Source organism: Pan troglodytes, chromosome 10 (assembly GCF_028858775.2).
Source record: "Pan troglodytes isolate AG18354 chromosome 10, NHGRI_mPanTro3-v2.0_pri, whole genome shotgun sequence".
Classification (NCBI taxonomy): Eukaryota; Metazoa; Chordata; class Mammalia; order Primates; family Hominidae; genus Pan; species Pan troglodytes.
The window spans coordinates 109008242-109028153 of record NC_072408.2 but is presented as its reverse complement, the minus strand read 5'-3'; the positions used below and the strand labels follow the sequence as shown (position 1 = coordinate 109028153).

At 33.1% G+C, this 19912-nt stretch overlaps 2 protein-coding genes across 49 annotated transcripts in view; one reads left to right on the top strand and one right to left on the bottom strand.

Moving 5' to 3' along the window:
* Positions 1-3571: 3571 nt before the first annotated feature.
* Positions 3572-4864, top strand: PMCH (pro-melanin concentrating hormone). Its single transcript, NM_001134768.1, is given in 3 exon segments — positions 3572-3886; positions 4237-4435; positions 4708-4864. Coding segments are annotated over 3 exon segments (498 nt in total). The 5' UTR covers positions 3572-3637; the 3' UTR covers positions 4758-4864.
* Positions 3888-19912, bottom strand: part of PARPBP (PARP1 binding protein) — a 268079-nt gene continuing 252054 nt past the window's right edge. For 33 of the 48 annotated variants that reach the window (XR_010148429.1, XR_010148423.1, XR_010148431.1 and 30 more), the window contains 3 exons: positions 18806-18884; positions 5968-6103; positions 3888-5458 (listed from right to left, as the gene is read on the bottom strand). Coding sequence is in view for 39 of the 48 variants with exons in the window: in XM_054663475.2 (XP_054519450.1) it covers positions 5118-5458; positions 5968-6103; positions 18806-18884 (556 nt within the window). In the remaining 9 variants the exon portion in view is untranslated. The remainder of the gene's footprint in view (positions 5459-5967; positions 6104-18805; positions 18885-19912) is intronic. The other 15 variants (XR_010148428.1, XM_054663479.2, XM_063787045.1 and 12 more) reach the window with 1 other exon arrangement.

Genomic DNA, 19912 nt, shown 5'->3' with positions numbered 1-19912 from the left:
AAGGAAGCTCTAAGATCAAAGAAGTCAAGGGATGTCAGAGTCCTTTGTTTATAATTATAATCACAAAACATTTACTGAGAAAGATCTTAATAGTCCCCGAGAAAATCAGCAGTTAAGTCTACCTCAGATAAAAAGTACTTAAGTGAAATGGACAAATTATACAATAATGTAAATTCCTAAAACAAACTAAAAAAGAAACAGAGAAGCTAAATGTTACTACAGCTACTGAAGAAAGTACATCAATTCTTAACAACAGAAATCCTACCAAGAAAACACCAAACCCAAAGTCTAACAAGAGAGAAAAGAAAGAAGGATAAATCTTGCCCTCAATGTAAGAAATTGGTACAAACTTAATATCAAACCAAAGTCAATATAAAAAAGGAAAATTACAAATCAATCCTACTCATAATAAATGTAAAGTGTACTAAATCAAATATTGCCAAATTGAATCCGATAATTTAAAGGTTTCTTCATGAACACATGGTTAGTTTAACATTAGAAAAATCTGTTAATATTTCCAAAGACTGAAGGAGAAAATGATCTGGTCATCTCAATATATGCAAAAAAAGCATTCAATAATATTCAACAACAATTCATGATAAAAACTATTAGTAAGCCAGAAACAAAAGAGAACATCCTGTACTTTACAGCGAGTATCTATAAGAAACCTACAGCAAACATTACGCTCAGTGGTGAAGCATTAAAATCATTATCTGTAAAATCAGTAACACTGTAAAGATATCTCTTCTCTCCATTTTCAGTATTTACTGGAGGCTTTGGCCAGTGTATATGAACACATGAACAGACACACAGACATGTATACACAATATAGATGAAGTTAGGAGAAAGAGATAAAATGCCATTATTTTATCATTTATATCAATTGTCTTCATACAAAATCCCAAAGAATCTATACATTTATAAACAATTAAAAAGAAAAAAAATAAGTTTAGAAAGTTTTTTCTGTTATCAGATTACTATGCACAAGCCAAATGCACATGCACATACCAGCAATAATGTTAGAAAGATCATTTCAAAATACAATTTATAATAACCAAAAATAAGAAATTCAATTAAATTATAAAGAATTATAATTCTCTCAACAAAGGTATGCAAGACCTTTATGAAGAAAAGAAAATGTCATTAAAAGATTAAAGAAGAAAAAAGATTAAAGAAGATCTAAGCAAATACAGAAAAATGTCATGCTCATAGATAATAAATTACCTTCAGGATATCAGTTCTTCTCCAAAATTAATCTATAAATCTATAAAACCAATGTGATTATAAGTTGAGCATCCCAAATCTGAAAAACCAAAATCCAAAAATGCTCCAAAATCTGAAACTTGTTAAGCATTAACAATATGCTGGCCGGGCGCGGTGGCTCACGCCTGTAATCCCAGCACTTTGGGAGGCCGAGGCGGGCGGATCACGAGGTCAGGAGATCGAGACCATCCTGGCTAATACGGTGAAACCCCGTCTCTACTAAAAATACAAAAAATTAGCCGGGCGTGGTAGCGGGCGCCTGTAGTCCCAGCTACTCGGGAGGCTGAGGCAGGAGAATGGCGTGAACCCGGGAGGCGGAGCTTGCAGTGAGCCGAGATCGCGCCACTGCACTCCAGCCTGGGCGACAGAGCGAGACTCCGTCTCAAAAAAAAAAAAAAAACAAAAAAACAATATGCTAAAAAATATATATTCATTGAAGCATTTCAGATTTCAGATTTTGGGATACTTAACTGATATAATGCAAATGTTCCAAATTCTGAAAAAAATATCCCAAATCCAAAAATACTTCTGGTCCTAAGCATTTCAGATAAGGGATACCTAACTAGAACCTTAATATCCTGTCAAGTGTTCTACAGAACTTGAAAAGCTGATTTTAAGATTTATATGGAAAAGAAATGACTAAGAATAGCTAAGGAACTGCTGTAAAAGAAAAACATGTGGGTAAGTAGAGGGCTGGGAAATTTGACCAGATATTAAAAATTATTTTAAAGTTATATTAATACTGTAGATTTGGCTGTGGAATAGAACGTTCTGAAAGGAGCCCACACATATATAGAAATCTGATATACTGTAGAGATGGCACTGCAGATTAGTGGGGACAGGATGAATTCTTCGAGAAATATATAAGGACATTGGAAAAAGTAAAATTACATCTCTATCTTATATCATACACAAAATTACAGATGAATTACAAACCTAAATATGAAAGTCAAAATATTTAAACTTTTAGAAGAAAATATATGAAAACACGTTAATAATCTAAGGATTGAGAAGGATTTCTAAAAAAAAAAAAAAACACATTAAAAGTAGTTGCCATAAAGAAAAAAGAAAAATATTTAAACATTAAAATTAATCAGTTTGGTTCACCAAAAGACACCAGAGGGGTTGAAAATATGTCACAAACTGAGCGAAAATAATTGAAACATATATAACTAACAATTAATATCCAGAATATATAAAGAACTCCCATAAATAAATTAGAAAAAGACAACCCAATAGAAAAATGGACAAAGCCAAAAAAAAAAAAAAAAAAAAAAGCATTTAACATAAGAGGAAACATAAATGGCTCAGAAACATATGGGAAGACACTTAACCTCTTTGGTAATTAGGAAAATACAAATTAAAAGGACAATGAGACACAAGAGTCAGCTAGGACATGGAACAATGGAAATTCTCATACCCTGCTTATCGAGGGCACAAATCGCTTACAACTATGTTGGAAAACATTTTGGCATTAGTAAAGCTGAACATATACATACTCCATGATCCAGTAATTCCATACTGAGAAATATACTCTAGAAAAATTCTTACATATATGTACCAGAAGACATATAAAAGAATGTATTATCTTATTCATTGGGGTCAAAATTAGAAATTAACTCTGAAATGTTTAATTAAAAGTCATACAACATAAACTCATCATCCAAAAGTAATGTTTATGGGCACATAAATATTCTTTTCATGGACTTATTCATTAATTTCTAAATTCATTAATAAATATTTGTACATATTATCCTTTTGTAAATGCAGAGATAAAATACACCTGACAGGTCAATTTTTGATATAGCATGAATGGCTTTTTGTTCACACTGACAGGCATATGTACTTTAATCACCAAAAACTATATCAAGTATTTATAAAAGAAAATCTCTTTTGAGGATTATTTCAGTTTAATCAGGATTAAAAGGAAATAAAACTTTATCCTTATCATCCTTGAGTGAAATAACTTGAGTTTTAATATCTTTACTTAATCAGAAAATACACAAAAGGAAACAATAATATAGAGAGAGCCTGATGTCCTGTGGTCTTCCTTAATAACAACCCATTTTCAAGAGACTATAATCTACTCAACAGAAAGCATTCTACCAAGGATCTTAATCAGATTCTGAGAAAATTCACACTCAAAATAAACAATGTGCCACTAAAACCAAAACAATGTAGGTATTAGCAGCTGCATAAAGGTTAGCCTCAATCTAATGAGTCATTTCTAAAATGATGAAAAGTATAATTCTTTGAAGTGCTTTCTATTCAAGCTAGAAAATATATAAAGATACAGAATCGTTTACCAAGCAGGCTGACAGAGAAATTTTTCATTTTCTTTCTTGTTTGACTGTATGCGAACATCAAACTAAGAATGGCAAAAATGAATCTCTCTTCCTATATATTAATACTAACTTTTTCTTTGTTTTCTCAAGGTATTTTACTTTCAGCATCCAAGTCCATAAGAAATTCAGACGATGACATGGTATTTAATACATTCAGGTTGGGGAAAGCCTTTCAGAAGGAAGACACTGCAGAAAAATCAGTTATTGCTCCTTCCCTGGAAGAATATAAAAATGATGAGAGCAGTTTCATGAACGAAGAGGAAAATAAAATTTCAAAGGTAAGTGGCAATGTGACTTGTCATTTATTTCAATGAAAATTTAAATGATTCTTACAAATCCTCTGAAAAGTAAAACTGATACTTTTATAAACAGAAGTATATGCAAACAGTCACAATATGCATTAGGACAACTGACGATATTTCTTACATGCCAGGTAGTTCTTCCATCCCAGCAAACACCTCTTATCTGAAAGTATTTTTTCTCCTATAAATTTGCATCTAAGGTATTTTTAAAAAGTCAAAAACAGTGCAGAGCAACTTTGAATTGATCAACAAGAATATTATACAATTGTATTATAGTTCCACTCCGAATACGATAGCTAAAAACCAAATCAACCTTCTCTTTACAGAACACAGGCTCCAAACATAATTTCTTAAATCATGGTCTGCCACTGAATCTGGCTATAAAACCTTATCTTGCACTAAAAGGATCTGTAGCTTTTCCAGCTGAGAATGGAGTTCAGAATACTGAATCAACACAAGAAAAGAGAGAAATTGGGGATGAAGAAAACTCAGCTAAATTTCCTATAGGAAGGAGAGATTTTGACAGTGAGTAGTCTTTTCAAAATTCAATTCTTACATCCTACCACCATTAAACAGAACTCTGAGTTAAAGTGAATTTGGATGCAATCATAACAAAATCAAATAAGACCATGGCTCAATTACACCTGCCAAAAATGTGGGATTAAATAGCAACAATTAATTATTATCATTTTGGTTTACTCAGAATTAGTTATACTAGATCCATTCTTTTTTTTCTTAATAAATTTTGTGTGATAATTATAGTCCTTTAAACAATTTAAACTTTCTTCTTCCTTCAGTGCTCAGATGTATGCTGGGAAGAGTCTACCGACCTTGTTGGCAAGTCTGATACCTGTTGGTCCACATCATCTTTTCAGAAGAAAATAAAAGCATTTAATTGCCAATGGGAGGAGAAGCCCATACTGCTACTATAACTTGTGTATGTTAAATGTCTGTTTTAAAAGAAAGTAGTGTTAAGATGTATCAGTAACTGAAATGATATGCTTTCTCTGTACATTAAACTTTGTGAAAATTCTGCATAATTATGACTTACTAGTATTTTTAAACAATGCTTAACATACTAACCTTACATACACTGTAGACCAAAATAATAAATCATCATAATTTACACCTTGATCTCTTAAAAATTAAGCATGTCTTTGGTGAATGGTTTATAGATACATAAACCTAAAGCATATAAGACACAAATTTATAGTCTAAAAAACTGAGTTAACTTTGCCTGGCCAGGAATCAATTTGTCCTTGGCAGTACATTTATTACTTTTTGCTACTTTAGCTAGTTTGCCGTACAATCTATTCTGTGAATCATTTGATTTCTTAGGTATTTTAGCATTTTTATGTTGAGGTGGTTCATTTCCATTATCACAGAGAATATTTTCACCATCCAAATCCACCTGTTTCCTTTTTGAGCTTTTATTTCCTGTCTGACTGGTTGATTTTCTTGATACTTTTTCATTTTTACTTCTGTCCAGATGAACATTTCCAAAACTCGTTCCAATTGTTGATCTTCCAACAGATGGATTTACACCCTCTGTTATGCAAGATAAAAAGGGGAAAGGAATTATATGATATTGAGTATTAATATTTACGAGAACTTTACAATAAACTTTAAAAATGGCTAACGAATATTCAAATTTTTATTTTTAAAGTAAAATAATGCTATAAATAATATGATTGACAAATATAGCTACATTACTATCCTATTACTTTTCATTTTATCATAGCACCTCTGAGTTAACTTTGGCCAGTAATCAACTTGTCAGCCCTATTAAGAAATATTTGTTTGAATGCATGACATTTAATCCTTAAACATATGCTACAAATTACTTGTTAAATACATTTAGTTAAATCAAACTGTGTCCTATTCCTATCGATAAATTTGTACTTAGATTTAACTTTTTAAATAAACTGAGGTCTTTAAAAATATAACCCTTTACATTTCATAGTACTTTGCAAAAATAATCTAATTTTACTTAAGTTAAAACTAATTAGTAGACTAGAATTAAATTGTTATTTAATTGCACAAATAAGGTCAATTACCAGAAAGGTCATTTTCCATGTAAAGAACACACAAAGGCTTTGATGCTAAATTAACATTATTCCAATTATCCTTGCTTATCATGTAGTCATCTTTATAAGTACAAGCAAATTGGGATCTAATTAAAGTTTGCTTCATCTAGTAACAGAAAGAAAGAAGAAAATATGCAAATTTATTCATTATTTTATTTCTTCATCTAGATAGACACACACTCTATAGTAATCAAGGTATAAAAATTTCCCTTAGAAATTCTATTACTCATTGAGAACCTCTAACCTTTTATATTTCATAGTTTGCAAACTCATTCATTGTTATGGCTAGCATTTTTGTTCTTTTCCAAAATACTAGCTTTATGTATACTTTTGATTTTTTTTTTGGTAACAGTTACAAAACAATCAATTTTAGACTCTTCGCAGGGCTTTGTTACATGTTCCTGTGTCAGCACTGCTTTGGAGCGTCTTATTGTAAGTAAAATAACAATACAGGTGATATACATAATCATAGAAAAATACAAGTTCTTCATCCTAAGAAGAACACACTCTTGGGAAAAAAACAGCATATGGAATTCAAGAAATTAGGGAGGGAAGAAATGCTAAGATGAAAAAAAGAACTAAGTGAGGTCAATCAAAAACAGGAAACTAGCAAAGAAATAAACTGCAAGATAAAACAAAATGATATAGGAAAGACATTATTTCTCGAGTATTTAGGAAAACAAGAAAGATGATTCAATGTATCGGTCTAGAAAGATTTGACCAAGTGACTTAATGGTCAGAAATCCAAAGTATACTCTTCCATTTATCTTCAAACATCAAATAGGAGGGCCTAACTTTCTACATAAATAGGAGAAAATTACAAAGATGAACTCAATTCTTGACCACTGAAAAGGATGCCAAAAAAAGTAGTTTTGGAAATTTGTTCCACAAACATAAACCAGTGAGCTATTGGGGGATAGAAATTAATTTTAGAACAAAGTAGCCTATACAAATAATGCCAATTTCAACAATTACAAATGATGTGTAATACCATTCAGGTTTAATGGAGAGATGTCTCCAAATAATTAGAAGTCACCTGAAATCGTTTTCTGACATAGACAAAGTTTCAAATACATAATTCAATAAAGATGACTTCAGTAATTCAAAAATGTAACACTTCGAGTGTAACTACATTACCCTGATTATTACTTACAGAGTATTTGTTGATACAGTCATGAAATCTAAAACAGCATGACTTTATATATTCAGTAGTTATATATTATATGTTCAAAGATCGATGCATTAATTCACTCAGATGTTTGTAAAGACAATGGCAGTGAAATCTACTGACTATGGCTTAGAAAAAGTTAGAATATTCGCCTGTCCAGCTGCTTCATAAAAGCAAGTTTTCTTAGGATGACAAATTTTCTGTCTTTCTGACTAATGAGGTCTGTGACAGTCTCCATCTCCCAGATCACTAAAAATTATGTTTCATGTGCTTACATGAAGCATTAGACAATTGGAGTTTTATCTTCCATTTAAGCATAAAATGCACAAAACTGAAAATAAACGTGAAAATATACAAGATCAAAAACTATTTTTTTAAAAGTTGAACAGAATGGACTCACAACCCACTACCTTCATGAATCCCTATGAATGCAACACTTATTAAATAGCTTCTACCACAAGATGCCCTATATGTAACTGAAGATTTTAAGTAGCTCTTTCTGGACTTTATTAATCCTATAACTACAGATTTAAAGCAGTAGATAAACCTATTTAAATAAGTTTTATTAATAAAATTGACTCTATATTATACTACATAATAGTAGCATTATCCATGAACTTTTATTTCCATCTACAAAACCAGTACTAACTGTTGACATTATCTTATCACACATTATTTTCACTTCACAAAAGTTATGGCTTATAGAGAATTATAAACTTATTGCTTATAAAGAGTTATAAAGAGTATAGTAAGACCACGCAGGCAAATAGATGCTGAGTGGCTGGCTTGGATCACTCTTTGTAACCCAATAGTGATGGCACCTAGAGTTAGCTTGGGAGATGTTAGCTTCTCACTGCAAAACTTTCATGAGCACCACCCATAAAATATTCTAAATAAAAACATAATACTAAACAATAATTATATTATTTAGTACAGAAAACTAATGTTTCTTCAATCTCATGTTTAGCACGAACAAAAATTTCTTTAGAATGTTTTGTTACTTTTATTAATTTTTAACATATAGTCTAGGTAAAAAAATCTTTGCTTGCTATGCAAATAGTCACAAAATAAGCGCGACAGCTCTCCTTACAACTAGATTTCCTCAATTCAGCCTCCCCCACAGACAAATTCTAAACTCCTCAGAGACCACAGTACAATTTCAGAAAACTACCATCACAAGGCAGTGGATTCCTGAAGTACTGAAAACAAGTTCAGATGTAAAAGAAAAATAATTAATGACTTTCTCTACCATGAAAAATATTATTTATAAACATATTAAAATATAAGAAATAAACACAACAGAACTCCCCCCCAATGTATATTGAGATTTTTTCTTTTCATAAAGGATTATATGCAGATTTTCTTTCCCTTGCCCTGTACAAAAATCTCTTTTTTTTAAATCAATTACCACTTATTAAGTTCCAACTATGTGACAAGCACAGCATATACTAGAGATTACTAGGATGGCTTCTACAACTTCAAAAACATTCTACTTATAAAATTTGCTATTGACAAACAGCTGGGAGGAATAACAAATAAACTGGATAACAGAATCAAGATTGAAAAGATTTCAGAAGGCTAGAACCATAAGTAGAAAATAATAAGATGAAAATGGATGGGGATAAACAAAGTCCAGTATTTAAGTTTAAAAATATCAATTACAGAGGTACAGGATGAGGAGAACCTGACTTAAAAACAACATATGTAAAGGACCTAGAGATTTAAATTGATATGAACTTGACTGAGCCAACAACTGTCCAACTAAGAAAGCAGCACAAAAAGATAAGATGACGTGATGGGAAAAGCATCAGATTTGCAGTCAGAAGACCTGGCTTCTAATGCTGGCCGTATTACTTACTAACTAGATAACTTTGGGGAAACCATTATACCTCTCACTTATCCACACATAATGGGAATATTTACCTCACAGAATTATCAGAATTCGATGCAGTTAACATATGTCAAGGTTATATAAACTGCAGAAATCTATGTAGACACTATATCATTATTATTGTAATAACATGTAGGAAGAGGGTATTCCTGTAAGAAAAAGATCTGTTCAATTAGATGTCTCAGAATCAGGCCAGTTCTACAATGATCCTAGGAATGCAGCTCAAAAAAATGAACTTACAAACAGCTTCTTCATTTTAATTATTTAAACAACGCAACCTACATTGGCTTATATTTATAACTTAAAAGAGATTGCTTTTCCTTTGTTCATAAAAGTTGAATTTTTCTACACAAGATTAGTGGCTACATAGAACTGAGATTACTTCCTGTTGCAAATCTTCCAAATCTCTCTGTGTATTTGATTTGGAATCACAAATAAGCAAAACAATTCCCTCTTAAAAGTGCTTTTGAAGTACTAAACAACTAAGAATAATGTCCAGATTCATACATGGCTGTTAAAATCATTTCATGTTCAAGTCACATGAGAGAAATGGATTGAAAGTATTCCTTTGTAGAGTGATTTCCTCCCTTTGGAAATATTTCTATCCACAACATAATTGCAATGAACTTCACACTTGCCAAGAACTGGAAAAGTACTTTTGCCACAAGCTCTTTTTAATTTGAAATTATTAGTAAGTTCCCAGTTTGAGGAAAATAGTACTTCACATAGGAAAGCCTGACTCCAGTTAAATTAAAATAAATGAGTCAAAACACTGCAAAGTCATAGACACTCAGAGTTAGCTGTATTAACACGAAAATGAAAGTTCTAAACCCCCATTATACCAATAAATATATTAGCAAGTTTGAAAAAGGAAATTATTCAACATACCTAGTAAATATGTAACTAAAAATATTCTAAGTTTATCTTATTTTTACATTATCACATTTTTGAAAGAACAGAGATTTTATATCCTTAATGACATATTAATTGTATATAAATCAAATAATCCTTTTCTTCATCAGTGAAATTCCATTTACTCTGCTTAATAGCAGAAAAAAAATCTTTTTGACCTAAGTAGTAGCATTATCGTTTTATGATCCTACATCATAATTGTCATGCCTTTATTTAATCTTTGAAGACAGCATAAACATTGAAGTCTGACACCTGACTATAAACCCTTGCTGTTACTTACTATATGTATGGTCTGCAAAATGATGCCTTCCAGAGTTGAGCAAGGATTAATTGGGATGAGGGATATAAAATATCCAGTATAAACACTGAACACTTAGTAGGTACTCAATAAATCCTGATCCCATTATTTCAGCTAAAACAAATTCAATTTTAATTCAGTCTAATACAAACATTCCTTTTTCATTCTAATGGAAAATGTTGCTCAGTCCCTTATAGACTTTGCTGAATGTCAACCTTCTCAAGGAGACTCCTACTTATGGCTATGTAAAACCCAAACACACACAAAGGAACCCCACTTTCCTTAGGCCCCACCCATTTCATTTCACTCCACAGCACTGATAACCTTCAAATATACCATATAATCCACTTGTTTGTTTATTGTCCGCTTCTCCCAACTAAAATAAAACTCCATCAGCAGTAAAACCCTTACAGTTTGACAACAGAGGGCCAGCTGTGGTCCTCCTGTTGCCATCCCCTCCTTACAGGGTGAGGAGTGCCCAGAGCTTCAGACATGCTCACCAGGAAACCATGACCTCCTTTATAGATCCTGTTTCAAGGACCCCTGGGCACTGGGCTGGCACTGGCCTCTTCCTTTAGCCTCAAGAGCTGACTGTTTATGGCAAGGGTGATGGGCTGTGGGGTAGATAGACCTACTGGCAGAGTATTCTTCAGAGTATGAAACAAAATCAAGGTTGAAGGGGTTTCAGGGTAGGCCAGTGGCTTCCATTTATATTATTGCACCTCAGCTGTACAAATCTTTAGAGAAGCCTTGTCCTTTAGGGCAGGAAGGTTTGTCTGTTTTTTTCCACTGATGTATCTCCAGTACCTAGGACTGAACTTGGTATCCAGGAGGTACTTACTGTTTTTTGAATGAATTAATTAATGAAGTAAAATACAACAGACTATAACAAGTATATGCAAGCAGAGCTGTGAGGGAACAGAAGCCATGAGCAAGCAAAAGTTTGGAGGTGGAAAAAGAGAACAGACTCTATAAGGTAACCACACGATAATTGTATGCTTGTATCAAAATACCACATGTACCCCATAAAAATATACAACTAGTATGTATCCACAATAAATTTTTAAAAAGTAAGTAGACTTGAAAAGAACAGCTACATCACCCTAGGAACACAAGCTTTGAGGTAGAAAAATATGTTCAGAGTAAACTCTACTCTGTTCAATAGGGTAAAGAAACCAGTTGGTACAGAAACGAGAGAGAAATATACATGCAGAGAAAACCTAAATCACATTTAAGTACAAAGAACCATGCAGCTGAATTCCTTAAGCTGCTTAATTTCCACCGTTTACTTTTGAGTTCTTAAATATTCTGCCTTTCTCTCTCGTCCTTACAATAAACCCCTTAAAAAATTACTCTATTCCTTAATACCATAAAAGGCATACTGTCCTTAATCTTCCCCAACATTATTTATTCACTGTTTTTTTTCACAACTACCCTACACACATTCTCTTTACAACAGCAAGGCAATTTAATACTTTCATCATCAGTTGTTTGAAATGCTCTATTTCAATCTCTCTGCCTATTCAAATCCTATTTATTCTCATCTCTTATTATTTCCTCCACTTAATATGGGTCTCTAGTTATTGCATTTAAGTGTATCTTTAATCCATTAGAACTGCATTGTTTAATGTGCTAGCCATGTGCGGATAATTAATTACAATTAAATAAAATTTAAAACCCAGTTCTTCAAATGCAGTGGCCACATTTCAAGAGCTCAATAGCCACATGTGACTAGGACCTTCAGTAATGAACAGTACAAACACAGATCATTTCCATCACTGAAAGTTCTACTGGAGAGCACTGCTCTAGAACAAAGCTTTACAGTCTATGCCCTGTGGCACATTCATGTCTGCAGATGGATTCTCAAAGGACTCTGGGACATTTTGTAGTATGCTGGGTCCACACATTTGGAACCCATAGGCAACTTTATATTTGTAAAGGAAACCCTGCATTTGTTCACCCTCTCTTCTAAATGCTAGGTAGTAATCTGATGTGAACTGACCTTTGGAAAGAATTATGATCAATGTATCTTCAAATATTGTTTCTACCCTATTTTCTCCTCTCATTCTGGGACTCCAATTAGGCATACGTTAGACATTTTCTCTGTGTCCTGCTCTTCTATTTTGCTTTTTCATTCGTTTTTCTCTCTTTTCTCTCCAGTTTGGAGATTTTTTTAATGCTCCATCTTCAAGTCCACTTACCCTACCTAATGCTGTGTCTGGTCTTCTACTAACCACATCTAACAAGGTCTTAATTTTAGATAATGTTTTTACAATTCTGGAAAAACATTATCTTTTTGTTCTATGTCATCGATTCTAAATCTCTGTTGGAATTCTCCATTTTTTTCATATATTTTGACCATCTTTTCCTCCAATTACTTTTATAAGTTAATTTCTTTCTGATTCCTTGCCAGTAAATTTCAATATCTGGATCATTTGTGGGTCTCCCTCTATTGTTAAATGTTTTCCCTTTATTAAAGGACAAATCATCTTGCCTTTTCTCATGTCCAGTACAGTTTATTTCAAGCTGGATATTGCACATAAAGGAACTCTAGAAGCTACAGATGACCTCTTCCAGCAAGAAGAGTTCTCCTTTTCACTGTTAGGCAGACACAGTGAAAGACTGATAACCTCAATACAATCAAGGAATGAGCTGCATCAGAGCTGGGTTGCACTTTTCATTAACTCACATTTGACTTCTGGTTCTTATCTCTTCCTCGGGTGTGCTCTAAGCTTTCAACTGCGAGCCTTGTAGGGATCTCTGTCACCTCTGGCCTAAAATCTGGGAGATTCAGTCTGTTTTTCAGGGGTTTTCACACTATGTTCTGTGATCTCCCACCCCACTTTATTTCCAAATATGGCAAATATCTTGAAAAAAAAAAAAAAGACCAGCCACGTGTTTGAGGCACGTCCCACTTCTCAAGTGGAATCAAGGTGGTTTTAGTCTATTGTAGTAAGGCTCCCTACCTCCCCACACAACTACAAAATTCAGAGTATGTGCCCTAGGTAAAAATAACTGCATTTAGGACTGCTAAAGTTTCCAATTTGTTGACAGCCCCTCAAGACACCCAAACACTTTGGTGGTTTCCCTGTTCCTCAATAGAGTTCCTTTACATGGGCCAACACCAATCCTCAGCTCATATTCAAAAGTAGCAACAAATCCCAGGGAAGAAAGCAGCTGACAATAGACTTCTCACATCAGAAGGATGTTATCCTGTCCAGATTTTTAATTTTTTAAAAATTCTTTGATTATATAGCTCTCCTATGTCTTTAAAATATATTTCCCCCAACTTATCTGCCTTTTATTGTTTTGCTATCGTAGCGAGAATGGTGTTCTACCATGACGTACTATATCCTCATGAAAAAAAGAAGTCTCCACATCTTTTCCTTCTGTTCCTTCCTTATCTGATTCTGTTCCTTCCTTATCTGACAGCATTTTATTTTCTCCTCAGAGTTACATTTTGAAAGCTGCATTTTTTCTGTTATCCCTCATTTTTCCGTAGCTTGAGGAACAGTAGAGGTAGAAGCTCAACTCATCTGAGGAGACAGGTAGTCTACGAAAATTTCTGGGTTCTGCACCCTAGGAGTTTATTACATATTGTATATACCAGAGGAAGGTTCACTTCATCTCATTAGGGAGTGTATTTCAATCAAGTGGAAGGAAAGCATTTGGATAATTTCCCCAATTCAGTAGATAGAACTAGAGCCTTTATTTCTCTCAGTGTGTAAATCCCAGGGTTCATTTTCCACATTTTGTCTATATTCCTCTTCCATTGCCACTTCTACTATTTCTCTAATGAACAAGAAAAAAGAAAAAAAAGGAATGCACACCTTAGTTCTCAGTTTTGGAAGTATTAGTGGTAATCCTCAGAATTTTGCTAATTCACTAGTTCTGTATCTGGGGACTAGGACTAACTAAAGTTGCCAAATCATTCTATGCCTCTTCACTCTGAAATCTTCAGTTTCTTTCCCTGACCATCATCTTTTAAGCTTATTGCATCTGATTACATTATTCTTTCTTAGTTGATGCTGATTATTTTTATTAGTTTTTATTACTTTGTACTCATTTCAAGTATCAGGCAGGGGAAGAAAATTCTATTAGTTAAACTCAATCCACTATTTTAATTTAGATGTACTCAAGAGTTTTCAAATATCATAAAGGTTAAATTTGAAGTTTCTAATACCATGGGGTTAAATAAAAGAATTTGTTAATACCATAGGCATTGGACTACTACCTGGGTGTTTATGAAAATAAAGAGTTCTAGCCAGTCCAGTTTTTTATACCAAGTCCTGACTTTCACTGTCCCAACAGCTCCATGTTAAAGGTCCAGTATTTTCCTGATTAGCACACTTAAGTTATTGACTGGCTAAATGATGATTACTCAGACATTCAATATAATATGCTATAAACATTAGACTCAGAATAAGGAAAAGACCTGTATATATGACTTTTCAATTGTGCCTGATGTGCAAACTACCACTAAACCAAGTTGGAAAGAATAAAGCCAATTAATTTACAGGGATTTAAGGAGGTATCTCCTTGAAAAATCATTTAATAAAAAGGTATAAGGGTACTTATAATAACTTACTTAAAGTGCTTAATAAATTAAAAAGGAAATTAAAAAATTTCTTGAAACAAATGAAAATCGAAACATAACATACCAAAACCTATGAGATACAGCAAAAACAGTACTAAGAGGAAATTTTATAGCAATGATCAACTACATCCAAAAACAAGAAAAACTTCAAATAAGCAACATAAATATGCATCTTATGGGACTAGAAAAGCAAGATAAACCAAAATCAAAATTAGTAGAAGAAAAGAAAAGGATTAATAAAGACTAGAGCAGAAATAAACATAATTGAAACCAAGAAAACAACACAAAATATCAAGGAAATGAAAAGTTAATTTTTTGATAAGATAAAATCAACAAACCATTAGCTAGACTAAGAAAAAAAGAGAGATGACCCAAATAAATAAAATCAGAAATTTTTTTTAAAAAGGAGACATTACAACTAATATTGCAGAAATTCAAAGGGTCATTAGAGACCACTATGACCAACAAATGCCAATAAATTGGAAAACCTAGAAAAAATAGATAAATTCCTAGATGCATATACACAATCTACCAAGATTGAACCATGAAGAAATAAAAAACCTGAACAGATCAATAATAAGTAATGAGACTGAAGCTGTAATAAAAAGTCTCCCAGCAGCTGGGCCGGGTGGCTCATGCCTGTAATCCCAGCACTTTGGGAGGCCGAGGCGGGTGGATCATTTGAGGTCAGGAGTTGGAGACTAGCCTGGCCAACATGGTGAAACCCCATCTCTTCTAAAAATACAAAAACTAGCTGGGCATGGTGGTGGGTGCCTGTAATCCCAGCTACTTGGGAGGATGAGACAGTAGGATCACTTAAAACACAGAAGGTTACAGTGAGCCGAGATCACGCCACTGTACTCCAGCCTGGTTGAGAAAGTGAGACTCCATCTCAAAAAAATAAAAAAAATTATCCCAGCAAAGAAAAGCCCAGGGCCCAATGGCTTCACTACTGAATTTTAGCAAACATTTAAAGAGAACTAATACCAATCCTACTCAAACTATTCCAAAAATAGATGAGGAGACACTTTCAAACTCATTCTACAAGGACAGTATGACCAATACCAAAACCAAACAGAGAAAACTGTAGGCCAACATCTCTAATGAAAATTGATGCACACATCCTCTACAAAATACCAGCAAACCAAATTCAACAACATATTAAAAAGATCACTCATCATGACAAAGTAGGATTTATCCCAAGGATATAAGAATGGTTCGACATATGCAAATCAATCAATGTGATACATTATATCAACAGAATAACGGACAAAAATCATATGATCATTTCAATTGATGCTTAAAAAGCATTTGATAAAATTCAACACCCCTTCATGATAAAAACCTCTGAAAGACCATCATAAACAAGATTCCTGATACATTACAGTAGGAAATAAAAGTTGAGGACCTAAAATGAGTGTGTTCATGAACTATTTCCAAAGGGTTTCATAAACTTTTGTGATCGCAGGAGCATCTATTTCTATTTAAGAATGAGGAAACTAAAATCTGAGTTAATTTACTCCATATAATAATGACATGGATATTTCATAAGCAAGTACATCAAAATTCTAAGTTATCTAATTATTTTCTACCTTTGAAATGCTCATTTCAAGATATTTTCTGTGTAGATCATATATTATTTCTGTGACCAAAAACCACTATATGCCAAAAGAGCAAAAGTAACAGAGTAATAAGATAATCAGCTGCTAAACTACTTTTCCATAGGAACTTTGGTAGTAAATATTGGCAGCATTTTTTGTTATTCCAACAAATACTCTACATGGCTATGGTTCAGTTGTATACCTGGTTAAACTAATCATTTTCATACTTCACTTTTAAAAAGAGTATCGCAAAAACATAAGCAATGCTTTCCTTTCTTGATTGCCGTTTATTAACAGATTCAGAGCTGTATAGACTAAGTCAGCTCTACTGTTAAGTAATGGAAGCAATGTAATCATAACCTCATTAGTATTTAACCATGGTTTTGCAAACTGTTATAAAATATTTCATGGTAGTTACGAGATCTTGGATAAGGTGCCTTCTTAGAATTTTGGTTTCCACATCTGTAAATGAGACTGCATTAGATGATCTCTGTTCTATTTCCCAAAACTTTCTAAATTTGTCTATACGCTTCGTAGTAATTAGTTGAGCCTTAACATTTTCTTTAAAAACACTCTCATTTCTCAGATAGATTTTTTCATTTTGATTTACTTAATTTTAAGAAAATCCAATTGGATTGTTTATAACACCAAGGATAAAATGCTTGAGAGAATGGATACCCCATTCTCCATGATGTGATTATTATGCAATGCATGCTTATATCAAAACATCTCATGTATCCCATAAACATATACACCTACTATGTACCCACAAAAGTTACAAACAACAAAATTTAAAATAATAAAAGTAAATAAAATAAAAGAAAACTCTAAGCCCTTTCCTGGTAATATTTAACGTACTTCACTGTCAGTGATTTTTCCTTATGTGATGTCTTACATTCTTTTTTTTTTTTTTTTTTTTTTTTCAGATAGAGTCTCATTTTGTCACCCAGGCTGGAATGAAGTGGTGTGATCTCCACCTCCCAGACTCAAGCGATTCTCCTGCCTCAGCCTACCGAGTAGCTGAGATTACAGGTGCCCGGCTAATTTCTGTATTTTCAGTAGAGACAGGGTTTCACCATATTGGCCAGGCTGGTCTCGAACTTCTGACCTCAAGTGATCTGCCTGCCTTGGCTTCCCAAAGTGCTGGGATTACAGGAGTGAGCCACCATACCTGACCCACTTTCGTATTCTATTTGAAATGGAGACAGAGAAATTGAGCTCCCCAAAATATGACTTATTTTTAAATCAAAATATTAAAGTTTGTCAGTATCCATAGCAAGAAAAAAATTTTTTTGATATGTTACACTTCTGTTTCTATCCAAGTCCAATGGATAGATTTTAAAAATCTTATCCCTTGATTGCAAATACTTATATTAATATGACAAAGAATTGACAAATTTTATTCACAGAAAAATTTTATGAAACTCAATGATGTATTCCACAAGCATTAATTGCTAACAACTACTAATAATCAATAGAAAGAAAAGGTATTAATAAATAAACTAAATGGGCATAGGGTATGTAGATGAAACAGGTATTAACTAAAAGCTTTGGTAATTTAAACTAAATTTCCAAATGAAAAAATAAAGGGCATACAAATTAGTCTTCTCTTTTTTGTTGTATCAAGATGAATATTTGACAATTTAAGGATGATTATAAATTTTATATAAAAATCTTATTTAGTGAATTAATGAATTCCCAACCATACAACAGTGTCTGGATCATAGTAGATACCCAATAAAAGTATGATAAATGAGTTAAAGCCAAATTTCTTTTTGAAAAATAAGGCCAATAAAAATTGCTTGAAAACACATTATTGATTACTTATAGGCACAGATGTTTCATATGAAGACAGCAAAACTTAGTTCAAACTAAATGAACAAAGAACAGGAACAGTTCTAGTCAAGAGCAGTGTAAAATGCTCTCAGCTCAATCTATAATTAATTATATTCTGCCATTATATCTTCAGACAGGAGCAAATTTAAAATCACATATCTTGAGATTCAGTTTAAGATATAGAAATGTAAATGAGAAAGCCTTATCTTCTTTTATTTTCCACATCACTCATTCAACGGATATTTATTCAACACTTACAATAGCAACTGCTTATTCCTTTCCCTTTTTAGGTCCAGTGGATTAAGCAAACCAGAAACAGATTAGTCAAGACTGTATAAAAGGAAAGTCTCTGTATGTCAACTGTCATAACTCATTTTCCATTTAATTCCTACTGTGTCATGTACAATGTTTACAATATTTACAATACCCAGCTCAGCTTTATGTATTTATTTCTTCTAAAAATAAAACAGTGTTTGCTATTTTCATGGCATGCATTAAATTGTACCTTAATTTTTTTCTCTTGCATTGACATACAGATGCGTTCTCTTAGGGGTTTTATCGAATTATTCACCTGTGTGGGAGACCTATGTCAAAAAAAAAAAAGGCAAAAATTAATTGCTATGGTTGGAATGTTTGTTTCCCTCCAAATTCACGTTGAAACTTAATTCCCAATACAATATAGTTTTTCCTCAATTTATGATGGGGTTACCTCCCAGATAAACTCATCATAAATTAAAAATACCATTAAGTCAAAAATGCATTTAATACACCCAATCCACCGAACATCATAGTTTAGCCTAGCCTATCTTAAACATGGAATTAGCTGGAATTAGTACATTCCAATATCTGTTGGGCAAAATCATCAGGCAACACAGCAGAGTATCAGTTGTTTACCGCCATGATCATGTGGCTATCTGAATACTGTGGTTCACTGCTGCTTCCCAGAATCATGAGAGAATATTGTTCTACATATTGCTAGCTCAGGAAAAGATCCAAATTCAAAATTCGAGGCACAGTTTCTACTGAATGTGTACAGCTTTCACACAATTGTAAAGTCGTGTGAAGGTAAATCACAAGTCAAACCATCATAAGTTGGGGACCATCTGTGGTATTAAGAGGTGGGGCCTCAGGGTGATTAAATCATGAGGACTCTGCCTTCATGAACAGGATTAGTGCCGTTATGAAAGGGTTTGTGGGAGCACTTTTTGCCCTTCAGTCTTCCCAGCCACGTGAAAACCCAGCAAGAAAATATAATCTATGGGGAAGAGGCCCTCATCAGACACCAAATCTGCTGGTGCCTTGATCTTAAGACTTCCAGACTCCAGAACTATGAGAAACAAATTTTTGTTATTTACAAATTATCTAGTCTGGGGTGTTTTGTTCTAACAGCCTGAAGAGATGAAGACACTTACAAACCAAAATGGCTTTTAAACTAGTATCTGCCCCGCCCCTACCCAAAAGCACAGTTATAGGATAAAGGACCACTAAATCTACTTGTTTATAATACGGTCATGTGCTGCATAACAACATTTTGGTCAACAACATACCACATATTTGACAGTGATGCCATAAGATTATAATGAAGCTGAAAAATTCCTATCACATAAATACT